The sequence below is a fragment of the Mangifera indica genome, chromosome 13 (genome assembly GCF_011075055.1).
Source record: "Mangifera indica cultivar Alphonso chromosome 13, CATAS_Mindica_2.1, whole genome shotgun sequence".
NCBI lineage: Eukaryota > Viridiplantae > Streptophyta > Magnoliopsida > Sapindales > Anacardiaceae > Mangifera > Mangifera indica.
The window spans coordinates 16,395-33,031 of NC_058149.1; the positions used below are offsets into that span (position 1 = coordinate 16,395).

At 37.0% G+C, this 16,637-nt stretch overlaps 1 protein-coding gene and 1 pseudogene across 1 annotated transcript; one reads left to right on the plus strand and one right to left on the minus strand.

Annotated features, from left to right (window-relative positions):
* The first annotated feature begins 658 nt into the window (after positions 1 to 658).
* On the plus strand, positions 659 to 7,380 carry LOC123195016 (autophagy-related protein 11-like). Its single transcript, XM_044608569.1, has 5 exons — positions 659 to 2,222; positions 3,131 to 4,820; positions 5,821 to 6,041; positions 6,366 to 6,579; positions 6,749 to 7,380. Exons 1-5 carry the CDS (start codon positions 1,279 to 1,281, stop codon positions 7,166 to 7,168), a joined length of 3,489 nt encoding a protein of 1,162 aa, XP_044464504.1. The 5' UTR covers positions 659 to 1,278; the 3' UTR covers positions 7,169 to 7,380.
* A 2,404-nt stretch (positions 7,381 to 9,784) lies between these two features.
* LOC123194295 lies at positions 9,785 to 14,734 on the minus strand (annotated as a pseudogene).
* Positions 14,735 to 16,637: the final 1,903 nt, after the last annotated feature.

Consider the following 16,637-nt stretch of genomic DNA (forward strand, 5'->3'; position numbering starts at 1 on the left):
TAACTAAACAAACTTTATATATATATATATATATATATATATATATATATATATATATATTTTCTCATAAATATCTTAAATTTTATTTTAACATTCAAATAGATATATCTTGATTTATCATAAAAGAGAAGATAATTTGATCATTCGTTATAATTATTATATAATTTTTAAAAAAGAATTTAAAGGCTATCTTCATACAAGATTAATAAATGAAAATGATTGCTAATGTAATCATAAAAAGGCATCAAGCTTTTATAAGCATGGCCCAAATAAAGTGAAAATTAAAATTACACACATAAATGATAAGGCAACATTACAATAAATCTCAAAATGTTTAACTCAAAAAATGAAAGGAATTTAATAATCAAATATAATTTTAAGATTATGTTAAAATCAAGATGACTTAATTGATCATTAATTGCATATAAATAACCATTTTAAAAAATCACAGAGGCATTCATTGAATTTGATTTGACATATGGACGTTATTAAATTAAAATTATATGGAAAAACACTAATATCTGAAACAATTACAATTTACTAAAGATAGACCCCCAAATAAAAAATAATAATAAATAAATAACTGATTTCCAGTTTTTAAAGCTTGTTGCTGACTGAGAAAGGAACAGAGAGAGAGAGAGAATAGAGGAACAGAGCTCTTCTGCTAGGCTAGTTTTGTTACTTCTCGCAGAAGGTTCTCTGGGTCTTTTTTTTTTGGATTAAAAATTATTAAAAAATATTATTAAAAAAGGCCGTATAGTCGATAATACTTTGATACAACAACAAAGTATAAATCAAAGGGGTTTCCTGGGGAGAACCTGTAGGAAGGGTTTTTTACCGTTTCATTGTTCCATATCTTCACGTAATCGCTTTTGGTTATCTCATCTTTATTCTCTCTCTCATAAAAGGGCAAAAAGGGGGTCTTTTTAGGGTTCTGATTTGGTTTTTTTTTTTTGTTTTCTGTGTTTGTGTTTGTGGGTGTGGTGAATTTGGGGAGATGACTTGTGGGCCTCTGGGATTCTTGGTAGTTTTTAAGAGTTGTATGATGGGTCAGTGACGATTAGGGTTCTTTTGGCGTTCTCTGGTGGGTTGATTAATATTGGCGTTTTTTGAAGTGGGTTGGTGATTATTTTGGGTTATCTCCAGGCTAAAAGAAAATTTAAAAAAAAAATCGTACTTCGATGAGGTTTATCTTGTGAAGGGCTTGAATTTGAACTATATTTTCTGTGTTTTGGCTTGAATTCTGTGATTTTGGTTTTTTGAGCTTAAAGTTGAGAAATGAATTCAAGTATCACAGAAAGTTTGGTTCATGAGGACAAGCTTTTGGTTCATATTGCAGAGAATGGTCACTCATTTGAGTTTGAATGTAATGAAACCACGTCTGTTGAGGCTGTTATGCGGTTGATTGAATCTGTTTCAGATATAAACTTTAATGACCAACTTCTTCTCTGCTTGGAATTGAAATTGGAGCCCCAAAAGCAGCTTTCAGCTTACGGGCTCCCATCTAATGATAGAGAAGTGTATCTATATAATAAAGTGAGGTTGCAAAGTAATTCGCTGCCTCCTTCACCTGAGCAAGTTGATATACTTGAAGCTGCCGAACCTGCTCCACCAGCACCAACGCAAGACCCTCACCCTTTGGATGATGCCTCAGACCCTGCTTTGAAGGCGTTGCCTTCTTATGAGAGGCAATTTACGTACCATTATCATAAAGGGCATGCTATATATGTTCGCTCACAAGCTAAGCTTGAGAATTGTAAGCGGCTCTTGAGGGAGCAAAAGGTGCAAGAGAGAGCTTTGGAGGTTGCTAGGAGTAACTTGGAGAACTATTATAGGGTGATTAGCCAAAATTATAATGAATTCATGAAGCGTTATCTCCAGCAGTATAGGATACATACTGATCTTTTGGCAAATTTCGGCAAGGAAATTGAGAAATTGAGGTCCGTGAAGCTTCATCCGAGTTTACAGACCCCTTCACGCAAATGCTTGTTGGATTTTGTGAAGGAAGAAACTTTGCGCAAAGCAGCTGAGAATTGTAGTAGCTCACACAGGCAGTTTGAGAATAAAGTTTCACAATTTAAACAAATGTTTGCCGAAGTTAAGTGCAAAGCTGAGGACTTGTTTAATACCAGGGCCTCCTTCCCCATCAAGAATTTAGAAGGAATGATCAAAGATTACCGGAGATTCATCCACGAACAAAAAAGTATAATGCAGTCATTGAGGTTCGTTCAGTTTTGCATATTCTCTCCTTGTTTTATATTGCCAGTTAAAAACATTATTTTTTGTTTTTTTTATGTCTGCCTTATATATGACTTTCTGGGGCTTGTTTCAAGTTGCTTGATGAACTTAATTGTGCCTAGTATCACGAAGCTGTCATGTGTAGTTCTTGTCTGATTGTTTATCTATGTAACAACATTTACTGGTATAGGTGTTACCCAATCTACTTTTTATCTGTGGTGGGATCTACATATTCTCTGTGTTTGAGCTTGTGGATACACCACCTGGATTTCTGTTTCTATGTCCTTTCCTGTTTATTTAAGTTATGTTATTTACTTCTTTGAGGGACAGCCTAGAATAGAGAAGAGGTGGGGTCCTGGAGTTTAGTGTTGTTTTTCTAGGCTTTGATGGCCATAGTCAGGAGGAGATGGAGAAGTCATGTTGGGATGATGGGAAACTTGATTTTCCCTTGGTGGCTCAAATGGACAATTAGGTGCTAACCATATTGCTTGGGTTTGGAAGTCACCCTGTACCTGCTCACAGATGAAACAACGTGCTGTATGTATATGGTTGTGATAAGTTAGGGGATATATTCATCTTTGCATGAGGAATTAAGTCAAGATTTTTATTGTATGCATAAAAGGTTGTAAACCTTCGTTGTTATTTAAAAGTGGTTCTGCTTCAGTCTGAAGTTGAGATATTAAATTTCAGAAACTTAGCATTTTTTGAATTTGCATAATGTTTTAAAAGTGCATGAGGTTCTGAAGATCACAATGCAAATACAAACAAGCTCTAGTTGTAATAGTTGATAATTTGGTTTCTTTGTGTATACATGATCCATTTTACTGTAACAGTTGTGTTTGATTAATTTGCCAATTCTTTAGTTACTAACTAGACATGTACTATTCTGCAGCAAAGATGTTAGTACGGTGAAGAAGCTTGTGGATGATTGTCTGTCCAGCCAGTTGTCTTCCTCAATTCGCCCACATGATGCAGTTTCAGCCCTGGGTCCTATGTATGATGTCCACGACAAGAATCACCTACCTAAAATGCGGACTTGTGATCATTTTATCTCTGACATGCTTGACTTTTGCAAGGATAAGAAGCATGAAATGAACGTTTTTGTGCACAATTACATGCAAAGGATAACTTATATTTCCTACATAATTAAAGATGCTAAGTTACAGTTTCCTGTTTTTAGAGAGGCAATGGTGTGCCAGGACGAGATATTTGCAGACCTTAAGTTGGTCCGGGGTATTGATCCTGCATATAGAGCCTGCCTTGCAGAGATAGTGAGAAGAAAGGCTTCCATGAAGCTGTACATGGGCTTGGCTGGACAATTGGCTGAAAGGCTTGCAACAAAAAGGGAGGTTGAGGTTAGGAGACGGGAGGAGTTTCTGAAGACACATAGTGCATATGTACCCAGGGATATATTAGCATCCATGGGTTTATATGATACTCCTAATCAGTGCGATGTTAATATAGATCCTTTTGATGGCAATTTGCTTGATATCGACATTTCAGACCTAGACTATTATGCACCTGAGTATTTGGCAGTACTGTCTTCTAAGGGTGATAAATCTGGTAGCTTAAGAGGTTCTTTTTCCATATCAAATGACAGTTTACATTCGGCTGAGGCTGAAGAAATCGCGGTGGACACTCTTGAGAAAGATGACTCCGAGGAGCTCCTTGAGGGATGTGAGTTGGTTGAGATAGCTGGAACTAGCAAGATGGAAGTTGAGAATGCAAAACTGAAAGCTGAACTTGCTTCAGCCATCGCTATAATTTGTTCCTTGTGCCCTGAAGTTGAATATGAGTCACTTGATGACAAGAAATTGGACAGTATATTGAAGAATGCCACTGAGAAGACACTAGAAGCCTTGCATTTGAAAGACGAGTATGGCAAACATCTCCAATCCATGCTTAAGGCAAAGCAAATGCAGTGTGTTTCATATGAGAAGCGCATACAAGAGCTGGAGCAGAGATTGTCTGATCAGTATTTGGAGGGGCAGAAGCATATAAACAATAAGGATTCGTCTGATTTGTCCCTTTTGGGTGCAAAGCCTGACAAATGCAAACCAGAAACTTCAAATGGTGGAGAAATCCATGTCCCTTGTATATCTACGTCTGAGCCCATGGATGAGATTTCGTGTGTTTCAAATTCGTTGGATGTAAAATTGGGGCTGTTCAAAAGGCAACCAAGCAAAGGTCAAGAAGCAGTGGATGAAAATATGTTGGATTCTTCTGGAATGATAAATCCACATTTAGATTCGTCAATGGTGGAGCCATCTCGTGAGGAACTGCCTGTTGATGAAAGAGATGGGAAAGACAAGATGGCAGGGCAGTTGGGCACGTCCTTGACTAACAGTTCTACTGCTGAGAGCATGCCTGAGCATTTGCATGTCTTACCTTTTGATGCTGCAGCTGATATGAGGTTGGATTCTAAAGTTAGCAGTGATCTTGTGGTGAAGTTGCAGAGTGCACTTGCTGAAAAGTCAGATCAATTGAGTGAAACTGATATCAAGCTTAAATCTTTGTTGGATGAGGTTGCAATGCTTGGAAGGGAGTTGGAGATGGTTCGGAAGCTCCTTGATGAATCTCAGGTAATAATGCTTCTCAATAATCTAGAGAATTTGTGGGAATTTACAGTGTTATGTTTCTGGCTGGTAGTCCTTTTTCTCTAGAAATTTAAAATTTGACTTTGCTTTATATTTTGCAAACTGCTTGGAGGAAGTTCCCTTTGCACTTGAACAGTTGGAATCTCTTGTTAGTCATATTTACTGGTTAAATATTGGCAAAGCTCAGAGAAGCCGATGTGGAAGGATTATGATGGCTTACATAACCAATGGATTTCAATGACTGTTAAACAGACTACATAGTTTTATATTTTCTGTCAATTGAGTTGAGAAATGGTTAGAGGACTTGTTTATATTAATAGGTATAACAAATTCACTTGTCTTTATAAGATGAAAACACACACATTGTCAATAAAATCATGATTTATGGTATCTATCATTAATTAGTTTACCCTAGTTAGTCTCTGTTAGGATCCCAAGTGCAAGGTATGGGACTTGGATCCCACATTGGAAAGTATGGGCAACTAGTGTGGGGTTTATATGGTCTTGGGCTCTCCCATCTCAATAGCTAGCTTTTGAGGTGTGGTTCTCCTAAGGTTCGTATCATTTGGTATCAGAGCTATCACCATGTCTCCCAGTTGCAATCGTGCGGCGTGGGTGGTGACGCCGGCATTGCAGTGTTCGCCCGGGGCTAGCAGGGAGCTAGCGCACAGCCAGCCCGCGTGGGCGCCGGGGCTGCGGAGCGTGGTGGTATGTTAGGATCCCAAGTGCAAGGTATGGGACTTGGATCCCACATTGGAAAGTATGGGCAACTAGTGTGGGGTTTATATGGTCTTGGGCTCTCCCATCTCAATAGCTAGCTTTTGAGGTGTGGTTCTCCTAAGGTTCGTATCAGTCTCACCCCTTGTCATGTTTTATTATTAATGGCTCTAGTAATAATTTTCATCTAAATGTCAGTTTTTTTCTACATGGAAACCCCTCATAGATGTTACAGTTTCCGAATTTGTAAATTTTCCCCATGTAACAGATGAATTGTGCTCACTTGGAGAATTGTTTGCATGAAGCAAGAGAGGAAGCTCAAACACATCTATGTGCAGCTGATCGGAGGGCCTCAGAGTATAGTGCATTGCGTGCTTCTGCTATCAAATTGCGTAGTCTCTTTGAAAGACTTCGTGCCAGTGTTTGTGTTTCAGGAACGGTTGTTGGTTTTGCTGACTCCTTGCATGCTTTTGCTCAATCTTTGGCCAAGTAAGTTAATTGCTAGAGTTGTGCTTATAAACTCTCCTCCATGGCTTGCATAAGTCGTTGGCTTCTCCCATGTAAAATTTTCATATTCAGATTGACCTCTTACAATATTAAAAGATATTTTTTATAACTTTTTGATTGAAGGAGGACTTGGTTTGGTTCTTATTTCCTAGTGAATTCTAAATCACTTGCAACGTATATAACAGTTGCATTTTGTATATAATTTTAGACATAATTGAAGGCTTGAATTGCTATTAATTTGCCTTTTTTTTTTTTAAATTTAGTAATGATGGTGGTATGAATTGCTTTTCTTTGAAAAAATTGCAGTTCCATCAGTGAAAGTGAAGATGATAGTACTCTGGAATTCCAGAAATGCATTCGAATCCTTGCAGACAGAGTTGGTTATTTGTCTGGACATCGTGAAGAGCTTCTTGACAAGTGCCGTAAGGTTGAAGCTACCAATGAAGAGCTTAGGAAAGAACTGGAAGAGAAGAAAGAGCTAGTTAAAACACTGTTCACAAAGCATCAACTTGAGAAGCAGGTATCTTGTTCTCATATTCTTAGTCTTCTTACTGATTCATTATCTGAGCTAAGCTGGTGCATGAGTTTAGGTTTCAGTTACCCAATTGTTTCTATCTATTTTTCGCATCTTTTTAATAAATTAAAAATGAATAATATCTAAGAAAAGTGGTTGAATATTTTTGCTCTAGGCAAGCAAAGAGAAGATCTCATTTTGCCGTCTAGAAGTCCATGAGATCGCTGCATTTGTTCTCAATGCAGCTGGTCATTATGAGGCAATCCACAGGAACTCCTTGAAGTATTACCTCTCCGCTGAATCGGTAGCCTTGTTTACAGAAAATCTCCAAAGCCGACCCACCTTCATTGTTGGGAAGATTGTGCATATTGAACACCAAACTGCAAAACCATTGCCGCCTGTTTCTTCAAGCAGGCCTGAGCATGGCAAGGCAGATCAAATTGATCATCCGACTACTACTGGGACTGATCGCTTGACCTTGAATTCTGGATCAACTTCTTCTAACCCATATGGTCTCCCAATTGGTTGTGAATATTTCATTGTGACGGTAGCCATGTTACCTGGCACCCCCATTCATTCACCATCTCCTTCCTGATATAGATGTGATGGAAGACACCAAGTGTATATATATAAAATATAAATATTCTCAATATAAACCACTCATGGAGGGAGTTGAACTTCCATTTTCTTCTGTACAGCTGATAATTTAATTTAAGTTAATCTTCCCTTTGTATATAGAGAACTATGAATTCTCTCTTCAGTATGTACAAAACTGTGAATATTCATCTAGTTCTTGATCCTTAACTGAGCTTTTACGTTGCCAAACTTCATACGTTTATTCAAGTTCTTTTAACTCCGGTTAATTTTCTCTTCAGTCAATTGCACCGTTACAAAGTTTACCAAAGGAAGATAAAAGAATAGATTAAATGTATGCAAGAAAGGTGAACTGGTTTGTTCTTATAAAAATTGATTGCAAACCATCTGTTTGAAGTATTAGACAATCTTCTTTTACATTTATCGAGACATTATCTTAATTCAGCTCTTAAAATTGGTGCATACCAATCAAAGTCAATATCAGAAATTGTAATCTTACCCACTTATGTACAAAACATATGGTTCAAATTATCAAGCTTCCAGCATAAGGCCGATCTAAAATCTCATATAAGATATGGTGTCACACTAAAGTAAACCATAAAAAATCCAATGATGTGTCACATTTCAAGTACTTCAATGTATATAAACTCTTCCTAAAGGATCATTAGAAGTGGGGATTTCTTTCTTTCACTGGCTGATTTTGCAGGACACAGTTCCAGTTCCAGGTTTGATGGATGAAATTTTCAGATATGAGCCAGTTAATTACCTACTTGATCCTATGCTGTAAATTATCTAACTTTTAGATTGGTATATTCATGATTTATGCATATTTGTTTGGAACTTCCACGTTTAAGTATTGATGAAACTAATTAATGATATGTGTTATATTAATGCGGCTTGTTGCTGGTACTGTTGTTAGTTTTGGAACTTTTCTGCTGGTCTTTGATTCTATTGTAAGATTGCATGAATTGGTAATGCTAGCATAGTATTTTGTTTTCGGGAATTTTAGTTACTTATAATAGGTTATTTTATTTTTCTACTGATAAATAAATTTCAATCATTGGATTAATTTATATCAGAAGCTTGCTAATGACTCTTGTGCCTACAGTATTTAGCCTAAAATGATGTTAAATTTTGGGCTAATTAATTAAAATAAGTAAAAATTTGTCCGTTTATACATTTTTAGGCCAACATAAAAAAGTTTCATCAAATTAAGCAAACACTAATTTTTTTACCCTTTTTACCCTTATGTTGAAAATCAAGTAAAAATATTTTTTCTGAGAATGTGCGTCGATTTATAGTGGTTACGATAATGGCTAGGGATTTTACAGTGAAACCCTAAATATGTCGAATTATGTATATGAATATTTTTGAATGTTTCAAATGGTATAAAATGATGTAGTTTCGATGTTAATGGATGTCTGGAAGTGTAGTCGTTGAGAGACAAAAGCACACAAATTTACAGTGCCGCGCAAACTGCACAAATAGCGCTAACACCGCGCAAACACTATTCATATCACGCAAATACTGTTCAAACCGCGCAAAGCAGATATCATAGTCTGTGAACAGGATTTTTGCGCGATTTTGCAAGCGGTTTGCGCGGTCTGAACAGTGTTTGCGCGGTCTGAACGGTGTTTGCGTGATATGAACAGTATTTGCGCAGTGTGAACAGTATTTGCGCAGTTTGCGCGGCACTGTAAATTTGCGCACTTTTGTCTCACAACGGCTACACTTCCAGACATCCATTAATATCGAAACTACATCATTTTATACCATTCGAAACATTCAAAAACATTCATATACATAATTCGATATATTTAGGGTTTCACTGTAAAATCCCTAGCCACCATCGTAACCACCATAAACCGACGCACATTCTCAGAAAAAACATTTTTGCTGGTTTTTCAACATAAGGGTAAAAAGGGTAAAAAAATTAGTGTTTCCTTAGTTTGGTGAAACTTTTTTATGTTGGCCTAAAAACGTATAAACGGACAAATTTTTGCTTATTTTAATTAATTTCCCTAAATTTTGCTTCTAGGTCATCTTCTGTTATGTACTACACTTTTTTTTTGCCTTGTTTCTATATATTACTTGCTTTGCTGTGTTTACCCTGGAAGTCATCTTGATTTTCTTAAGTTTCATAAAAGGGATAGGAAGGCATTTTATCTCCCTATAGCTTACTATGTTGCTAAATTGTTTCAATTTCATCTTTGAATATTTGCTGATGTGCATTGAGAAAGTTTGTTTGATTCTGTCAAGTTTAGGTTTCATTGGCTTTCTGCATATTCTTCTGGACTCAAACTGCAATAGTCTGGGTTGGGTTTTCATAAGCATCCTTCATAAAAAATGCAACTATTTAGTTGAACCGACCTAGACTAACTTCTAATTTTTTTTGTTAGTGATGTGGAATATGACACAACCCATTGTCAGTGCATAGCTTTGAATTATGAGAGATGGATTTTATGGTTTCTGGTTGTTTAGCTAGATAGTATAAAGCTGCATATCTAGAGACATACTGTGTGTGAAAGACCGAAAACTCCCTGTTCTCATGAGCCAAAATGTAAAGCTTGACATGCCTAAACTTTAAACCAATTGATAGATTTATAGGGTCATACCATTTCAGAAGTAACAGAGGCACCATTCCTTTAAATTCATCGGTTAAAAAACTTACAACACATATTGCTACACAAAAAATTCCACTCTAGCCTTATTCCCTTCTGTGCACATCCAGTTGGTTGGTTTATGCATCACATATCTATACTTCCAAGCAAAGAATTAATGTACAGCAAATGCTTGGCGATGCAGAGATTGATTCAAAGAAGAATAAGAAATTGAGCCCTTCAACAATCGATTCCACACATTGAGGTGGTAGGCCCCTTGGCTTTCATCGCAGATGGATCGATTCTGACCCAAAGCAAGGAGAAGATTGAGGCCAAAAGGATTGACCATATAACAACAATAGTTGGCGTCCTGTACTGCCTTCCCATCAAACCTTTGAGGAAAGGGTAGAGATGGAAAATCACCCAGAAGGCAAAGAAGAGCTGTCCGAATAGAGGTCCCCATGCTTGAGTTCCATTGTTTATGGCGTCTGAGATACCCACAACAATTCCAACAAGGTTGATGATCAATACAGCGGTGGGAGGGATCAGGAGCTGTCCACTTGAAGGTGTAGAGTCCACCAAACTCCTCATCATCGGATGCCTTGGATGTGACCGTGAAGTTGGTGTCAACTCCAGCCAAAACTTTGAGAAGACCTTGCACAACAGCAAAGAGGTGAGCAGAAATGCCTCCAATGACCCAAAATTGTTCATTTCTCCACCATTCCTCAATGTTCACTCCACTCCGTCTTAGCTCAAGAATGCCCGTCGTGAAGATTAAGATAAAGAGAGCAATGAAGAAGAGACTAGCAAAAGTGGTGATCTAGATCATGGAAGAACAAGTTTATTAGTACACCAAAAGGATGCAATGTGTACGCATTTGTTGAACAGATATAAGTGCACTAATTCTGTGTTTCACAAGGAATTTGAAAATGCTTTTGTTCATTATGGAGTATCAAAAACGGTTGAATTGTCACCTCTAGTATGATAAATTTATCAGTGAGCAAGCAGAAAACAGGGAGTAGACAATAGGCAAGGAGAGGTAAAAAGATGAATGGATAGACAGTTGTGTTGACATATGCAAAATGCTCAAGAAACTTGAGCTTTCCTCCCTTGTAGCCACACCAGACTGGACTATGACGACTGAAGAAAATCTCAACTAAACCAAGTGCCCACCAAAGGACTTGATTTAACCTATCGGATAAGTTGATAGGAGCTGAACCCTTGAATGCAGCCATCTTTGGCATACAGTATATGGACCTCCAGCCACGAAAATGCATCTTGAAACCAGTAAGAATATCTTCTGTAATTGAACAATAAATCCATCCCAACTGCATAGGTAAAAGCAACCGAACTTTAGATTTTCCTAGATCAAACAAAATGCAGAATATTAAAGATTGAAGCTCCTGATATTACCTCAAGACCCCATTCAGTCTCGTCTCCATAGCCACAACTAACAACTTGAATAGCTTCTTTAAGCAGAGCTGCTGGACTTGCTGAAAGAGGCACACCACCTTGATCCATTAAAGTTGAAGTCACAAAAATTGTTGACTGTCTAAATTTCTTTTCAAATTCTTCTGGGACATCAATAGCTCCTTGCCCTCCATTTCAACTGAGGTGACAAATTTAAGTTCAAGTTATGCAATCAAAGAGTGAATTCAGAGATGATTTACCGTGATAAAAATTTGATATCTCCTAGGCTTGCACTTTCTCCATTGGCTCTGCGCTTATCATACTTCTTGTGGCAACCAAAACATGGGCAACAGTCACAAACTACCATTTTGGGGCGTTTGGGACCTTTTGGAGGCTCATAGCCATATAAAGTTTGCCTTCTGAAAACACATCATGTGCCAACATACACTGGACCCTGAATTCCATCTAGGCCTCTCATGTTAATCTAAAAAATGAGGATAGAAAAGTTATATTATCCTGATCTTAGACAATATAGAAGAGACCAGGACACCAATTTTAAGCTTTTAGGCTTACATCAAAGAAGATTGGGTTTCTGTTGGCAAAACGATCGTGTCTATCAATACCATCGAATCTCCGAGGGAATTGGACATAGCAAACCTGCCTTCCAATCTGAGGATCCATCAAGAAACACATGGCTTCTCTCACAGCTTTGCTATTGTTGACATAATGATCACAATCCAAGTTCAGCATGAAAAGAGCATTTGTAAGCACCCCAGAGACGAACCTGGGAATATATACAAGTAATCGAAAAAGTTATCACTCAACAAATCACAATTAAAATGACTCAAATCATTAAAAGACAGTGGATTCTTCACCAAGGCATTCATGGCACCAGCTTTCTTGTGGTGTTGGAAACCAGACATTTTCTCACAAGACACGTAAACAAGGGGGGGTAGTTCACTTCCTTCGGCATCATGGCCTCCACTTTGACCAAGAAAGACTTGAATCATTCCAGGGTCATCCCTGGTGTTGTTTCCTGGCCAAGGTGTACCATCTCGCATAATTCATCCCTCTGGAGGAACCTTTGAGGCTCTTGCAATAAGAGCATTTATCCTAACCTTGAACTCTTCATATTCTGTCTATCAACCAAACATCAAATCATATTGAAACTTCATACAAAAAAAGCTTTCATGGTACTTTTAGCTTGATGAAATCAATGGAATTTACACAAACCTTCATTGCACAGCTCTCCTTGACAAATGTAGGTTGGACTTTGTCCTTGAGATAATCAATTTTCAAGGTGAAGTACATCTCAGGGGCTCTAGGCTCGATGGAAAACTTCTTGCAGAAAAGTATCCATTTTCGAGCAAATTCAGCTGTTTCAGAGAGGGCTTCAAAGGTGAGCATTGAAGCACCATCATCAGAAATGTAGCATGAGATTTTATCAACAGAATAGACCATTGCCAGGATTGAACTGTTTTAGCTGTGAGAAGAGGAGGCTCCTTCATGGGATCCACTGTACTGACAAAGATATCCACTGGAGCTAGCAAATTTGGTTCACCTTCTGGTTCATATCTACAGTAAAAACTTATCAGGAAGCAATCAATCATCCAATTCGACTGAATTATGAAAACATGTTTACTAGAAAAGTTGAGAATGTTTTCAAAAACAGTTATTCGGATACAGTAGTTACCTAAATGAAAGCTGATCAAGATAGGTCTCTTGATTGATTGGGAACCATTTGGGAAACTAATCAAGAATCCAAGAAAATGCAAACCAGATTTCACATATGATAGGGGTTAGCCAGAGTCCAATAGCATCATGCACTGGATTCAAAATTCCATATCAGAGGAAAAAAACCAAGATGACTAGACGAGCCACAATCACCATTCGGTAAAGGTTGTTCTTGCTAGAGGCAATTGGCACTTTTCTGGAGAGTGGTTGCCTAGCTTCATCGATCCTGCCATAGTTAACGCATGAAGATACATAAGCTTAAGACTTGTGGATTCACTACAAATTGTAAGATATGTTTGCATATCTCTTGCTAGTGAATTTTCTCAGATGTAGACGCCTACCATAATCTAAAATCTGGACTTGAAACCCTCATGGGAGGACTTTGCTGCCAGGAAACTGAGTTCAGATTTTGAAAAAAAAAAAGCAAAAATTTGCAGGAAAAAGAAACAATTTCTGATAGTTTGGTTACATACAGAGCCATATCAGGGTCATTAGCATCATCAGGTTCTGGGCCAAGATTGCCTTGCTGGTATTTCCAATCATCCATTCTCTCTTTCCATCCTCCCTCTTTCTTTTCATCCCATCTGGCACTTCCTGTTTTATAGAAAATGTAAATTTAGAACACATCGTTAACATGTTACTAGTTCTATCAGAAAGAATAATTATTTACCAGGTTCAAAAACTGGGTATGGATGAACTCTTTTATGAATTGAGGAAGACAACATCTGTTCTCCATGCCCATAACCTCAAACTGGGACTCCGCACTCACCTGCATGCATAAAATGTTTCTTTTGAACACTTTAGTTACAATAATCCCTTAAAGATGTATTGATTCTTCACGATGAGAAAAACTTTTTTTGTTTACAGCTCTGGATCGAACCCGGCTATAACTAGAGGAAACTGAAATTTTCATCAGTCTCAGGGCCTCTTCCATAACTCATCTTCCCGTGAAGCATATCGGCCACATGCACCTGCTTGTTCTTGTTTTGTTTCTCATCAATGTTGAACTCATGTTCAATATCATCAAGGACCTCTTCATCATCATCACCTTCCACTCTTGGACTCCCTTCACAACAATTATCAACCATCGGCAAAACACGTCAACACACTATCTACTTTTTTTACCAGAACCTCGATAGTGCACGAATTCATATTACCAGCTAGATATTAAAAAAAAAAAAAAAGAGCAACATAATGAATCTTACCCTATTAAAAAAATGCATGAAATTATTCTATATACACACTATAGACATAAAAATTCTATCGTTGTGAGATCAATGAGCTTTACCCTGCAGAAAATGCAGGGGAAAATGCACAAATTTGATTACCTTTGAGACGCTTGTATCTAGTCCTGCATTGAGGACAAACTTGGGTTCCTTCTCTCCTTTCATACTCATAGCAAGGCCTACACACAGGGAAAGCCAAAAACAGGTCTCCATCCACTGTCAGCCCAATCTCATCGCCACATATCTCACAAACTTGAGAGTCCAAGTTCTTCAAAGGCTAAGGTTGCAACAAAAAACCAAACCACAAAACACATATTACAACACAATATCACCCTATATTCTTCCCTCATTCAACTCATTTTCACCTCAGTTACGCATACCTCCTCATGGTTGTGGATGACAACAAGCTCAATTGCGGTTATGAGACCCCGCAACAAGTCCAGCGCTGGCTTCCATGGCTAATGAGGACAAAGAGAGGTGATGAAGATAGTGAAACAAGAGGTGGGGGTGTTATGTTTGATGAAGAAGAAGATGTAGGACATAACTTGGAGGCTGGAAATGTTGATATTGATTTTCCTTTTCCACCTAATGTGTCCATACAAGGGTAATGCAGTTAGTAGCAGAGTCTCCATTGCCCTGAAGTTAAGCTTCGTCGATTAGTCAACTTCCCTTTTTTGAGCTTTGTTTTTCAAGCTTCAACGACCACTTTCCTCTGATGCCCCATGATTGTTGCTTCTTCTACACTGTTTTTTTTCTTTTAATGGGATATATTCTGCGTATTTCATTGAGTTTTAGGAGTTGTCTCATGATAATCTATAGGAAGAATGAAATTTTTCCCATTAAATAACTTGTTTATCCAAATTTATATCACCGTTAAACATTTATATTACAAACAGATACATAATTCATAAGTTCATTTTTTATGTTTTTCCATTAAAAACTCTATATTATCATTTATTATCTAACTAAAAAATTCAGCTATCAACAAACAATAATTCAGAATTTGAGTTCGTTTTTAATGTTATTGTTAGACAAAAGAAAGATATTCACAAAATATAATAGAAATATCAATTTTTTTTGTATAATTGAACGATACTCTTATATAAATTTTACACTTTAGTAAAATACGATTTTATGTTATGCTTTTATTATTATGTCATATCGCACAATTTTAATGAATAAAAGGTTAAATCCAACATTTAGTTTTCATTTTAAAAAATGGTAATAAATCACAAAAATCAAATATATTTTGACATGCGCATTATATCTCTTAAATTATTAAAATAAAATCCAGTTACCAATATCAAAATAAATCCATAAAAATATCAAAATAGTTATTATTAACAATTAGAAGTTGTTTTAGCTTCTGGGTCCAGGTCTAACCATGACTGAACTTGAATAGTTTGTGGGAAATCTTAATATTTTTCAAATATGATAACCCTTTGACATCAATTAGTCTTTGAGATTGAATACCTCTTGAATACACAAATTAATTAGCTATTCAATATAAATTTCTTGCCACTCCAACCTTATTATTCAAAATTAATGAACTAGTTAATACGTGGATATGTCTCATGTTCATGTCAATCAATTATAAATAATGCTTAAACGAGGAGCCATCAGCCCAAACGACATAGAGGTATGGCACAAAAGCATTGCTTTCAGCAGTTTGGCGGTCAAGTGATTTTGCTAAGAGATTCAGATAACACGTGGGAAAGTATGCTTCAAATGCAAGAACTTAAAACCTAAGTCAAGTTCACATCATTAGGTAAGTAAGATGGAGCTCCGCATCTAGATAGTTTTGTCTCTCCTACTTGAATTTTATCCAAAAAAACCACATTACTTGCATATTCACGTACTTATATATTCACTTTCATCTAGGCGATTTCTCCCCGAGGGTCCAGAAAACAAACTTGTAACCAGTACATCCAACTGGTGGACTGACATCCCCTACACAATTTCTCCTCTTTAATCTATCTTAGGCATCAATTTAATGTCTTTGTAGCACATTAGAGTTTTGTCAACTAGATGTAGGGATTATGTGGTATGTTCATTGTAACTGAGATTCTCCCTTCTGCATCTCTAAGATGCAACACAACAGTTTATCAGAAAAGCTAACAAAATAAGAGTTTTCCAGATGTTCAACTTGGTATGGTTTGGGTTAAGTTCTCGCAGGAGGTAATAACACAAGCAAAGTCCAGCACATAACAGAGATCAATTAAGTTGGATGTTAAAACGTCTTCATCATGCAACATTTGACCAGGGATATTTTTATACATTCTCTACTATTCCTATAATCAACAAAGAGGTTCCAGCAAAGTGATTACATGATGACTCTGAGCAAAATATGAGTCAAAGAGAGAGAGAGAGAGAAATACCACAACAAATAGTTTTGACAAATTGATGAAGAGAACAATTACGGAAAATAATTTAATCAACAAAACTTATCAATCAAACTAAACTTCCACATGCCTGCTCAACGGACATGTTATGACATACC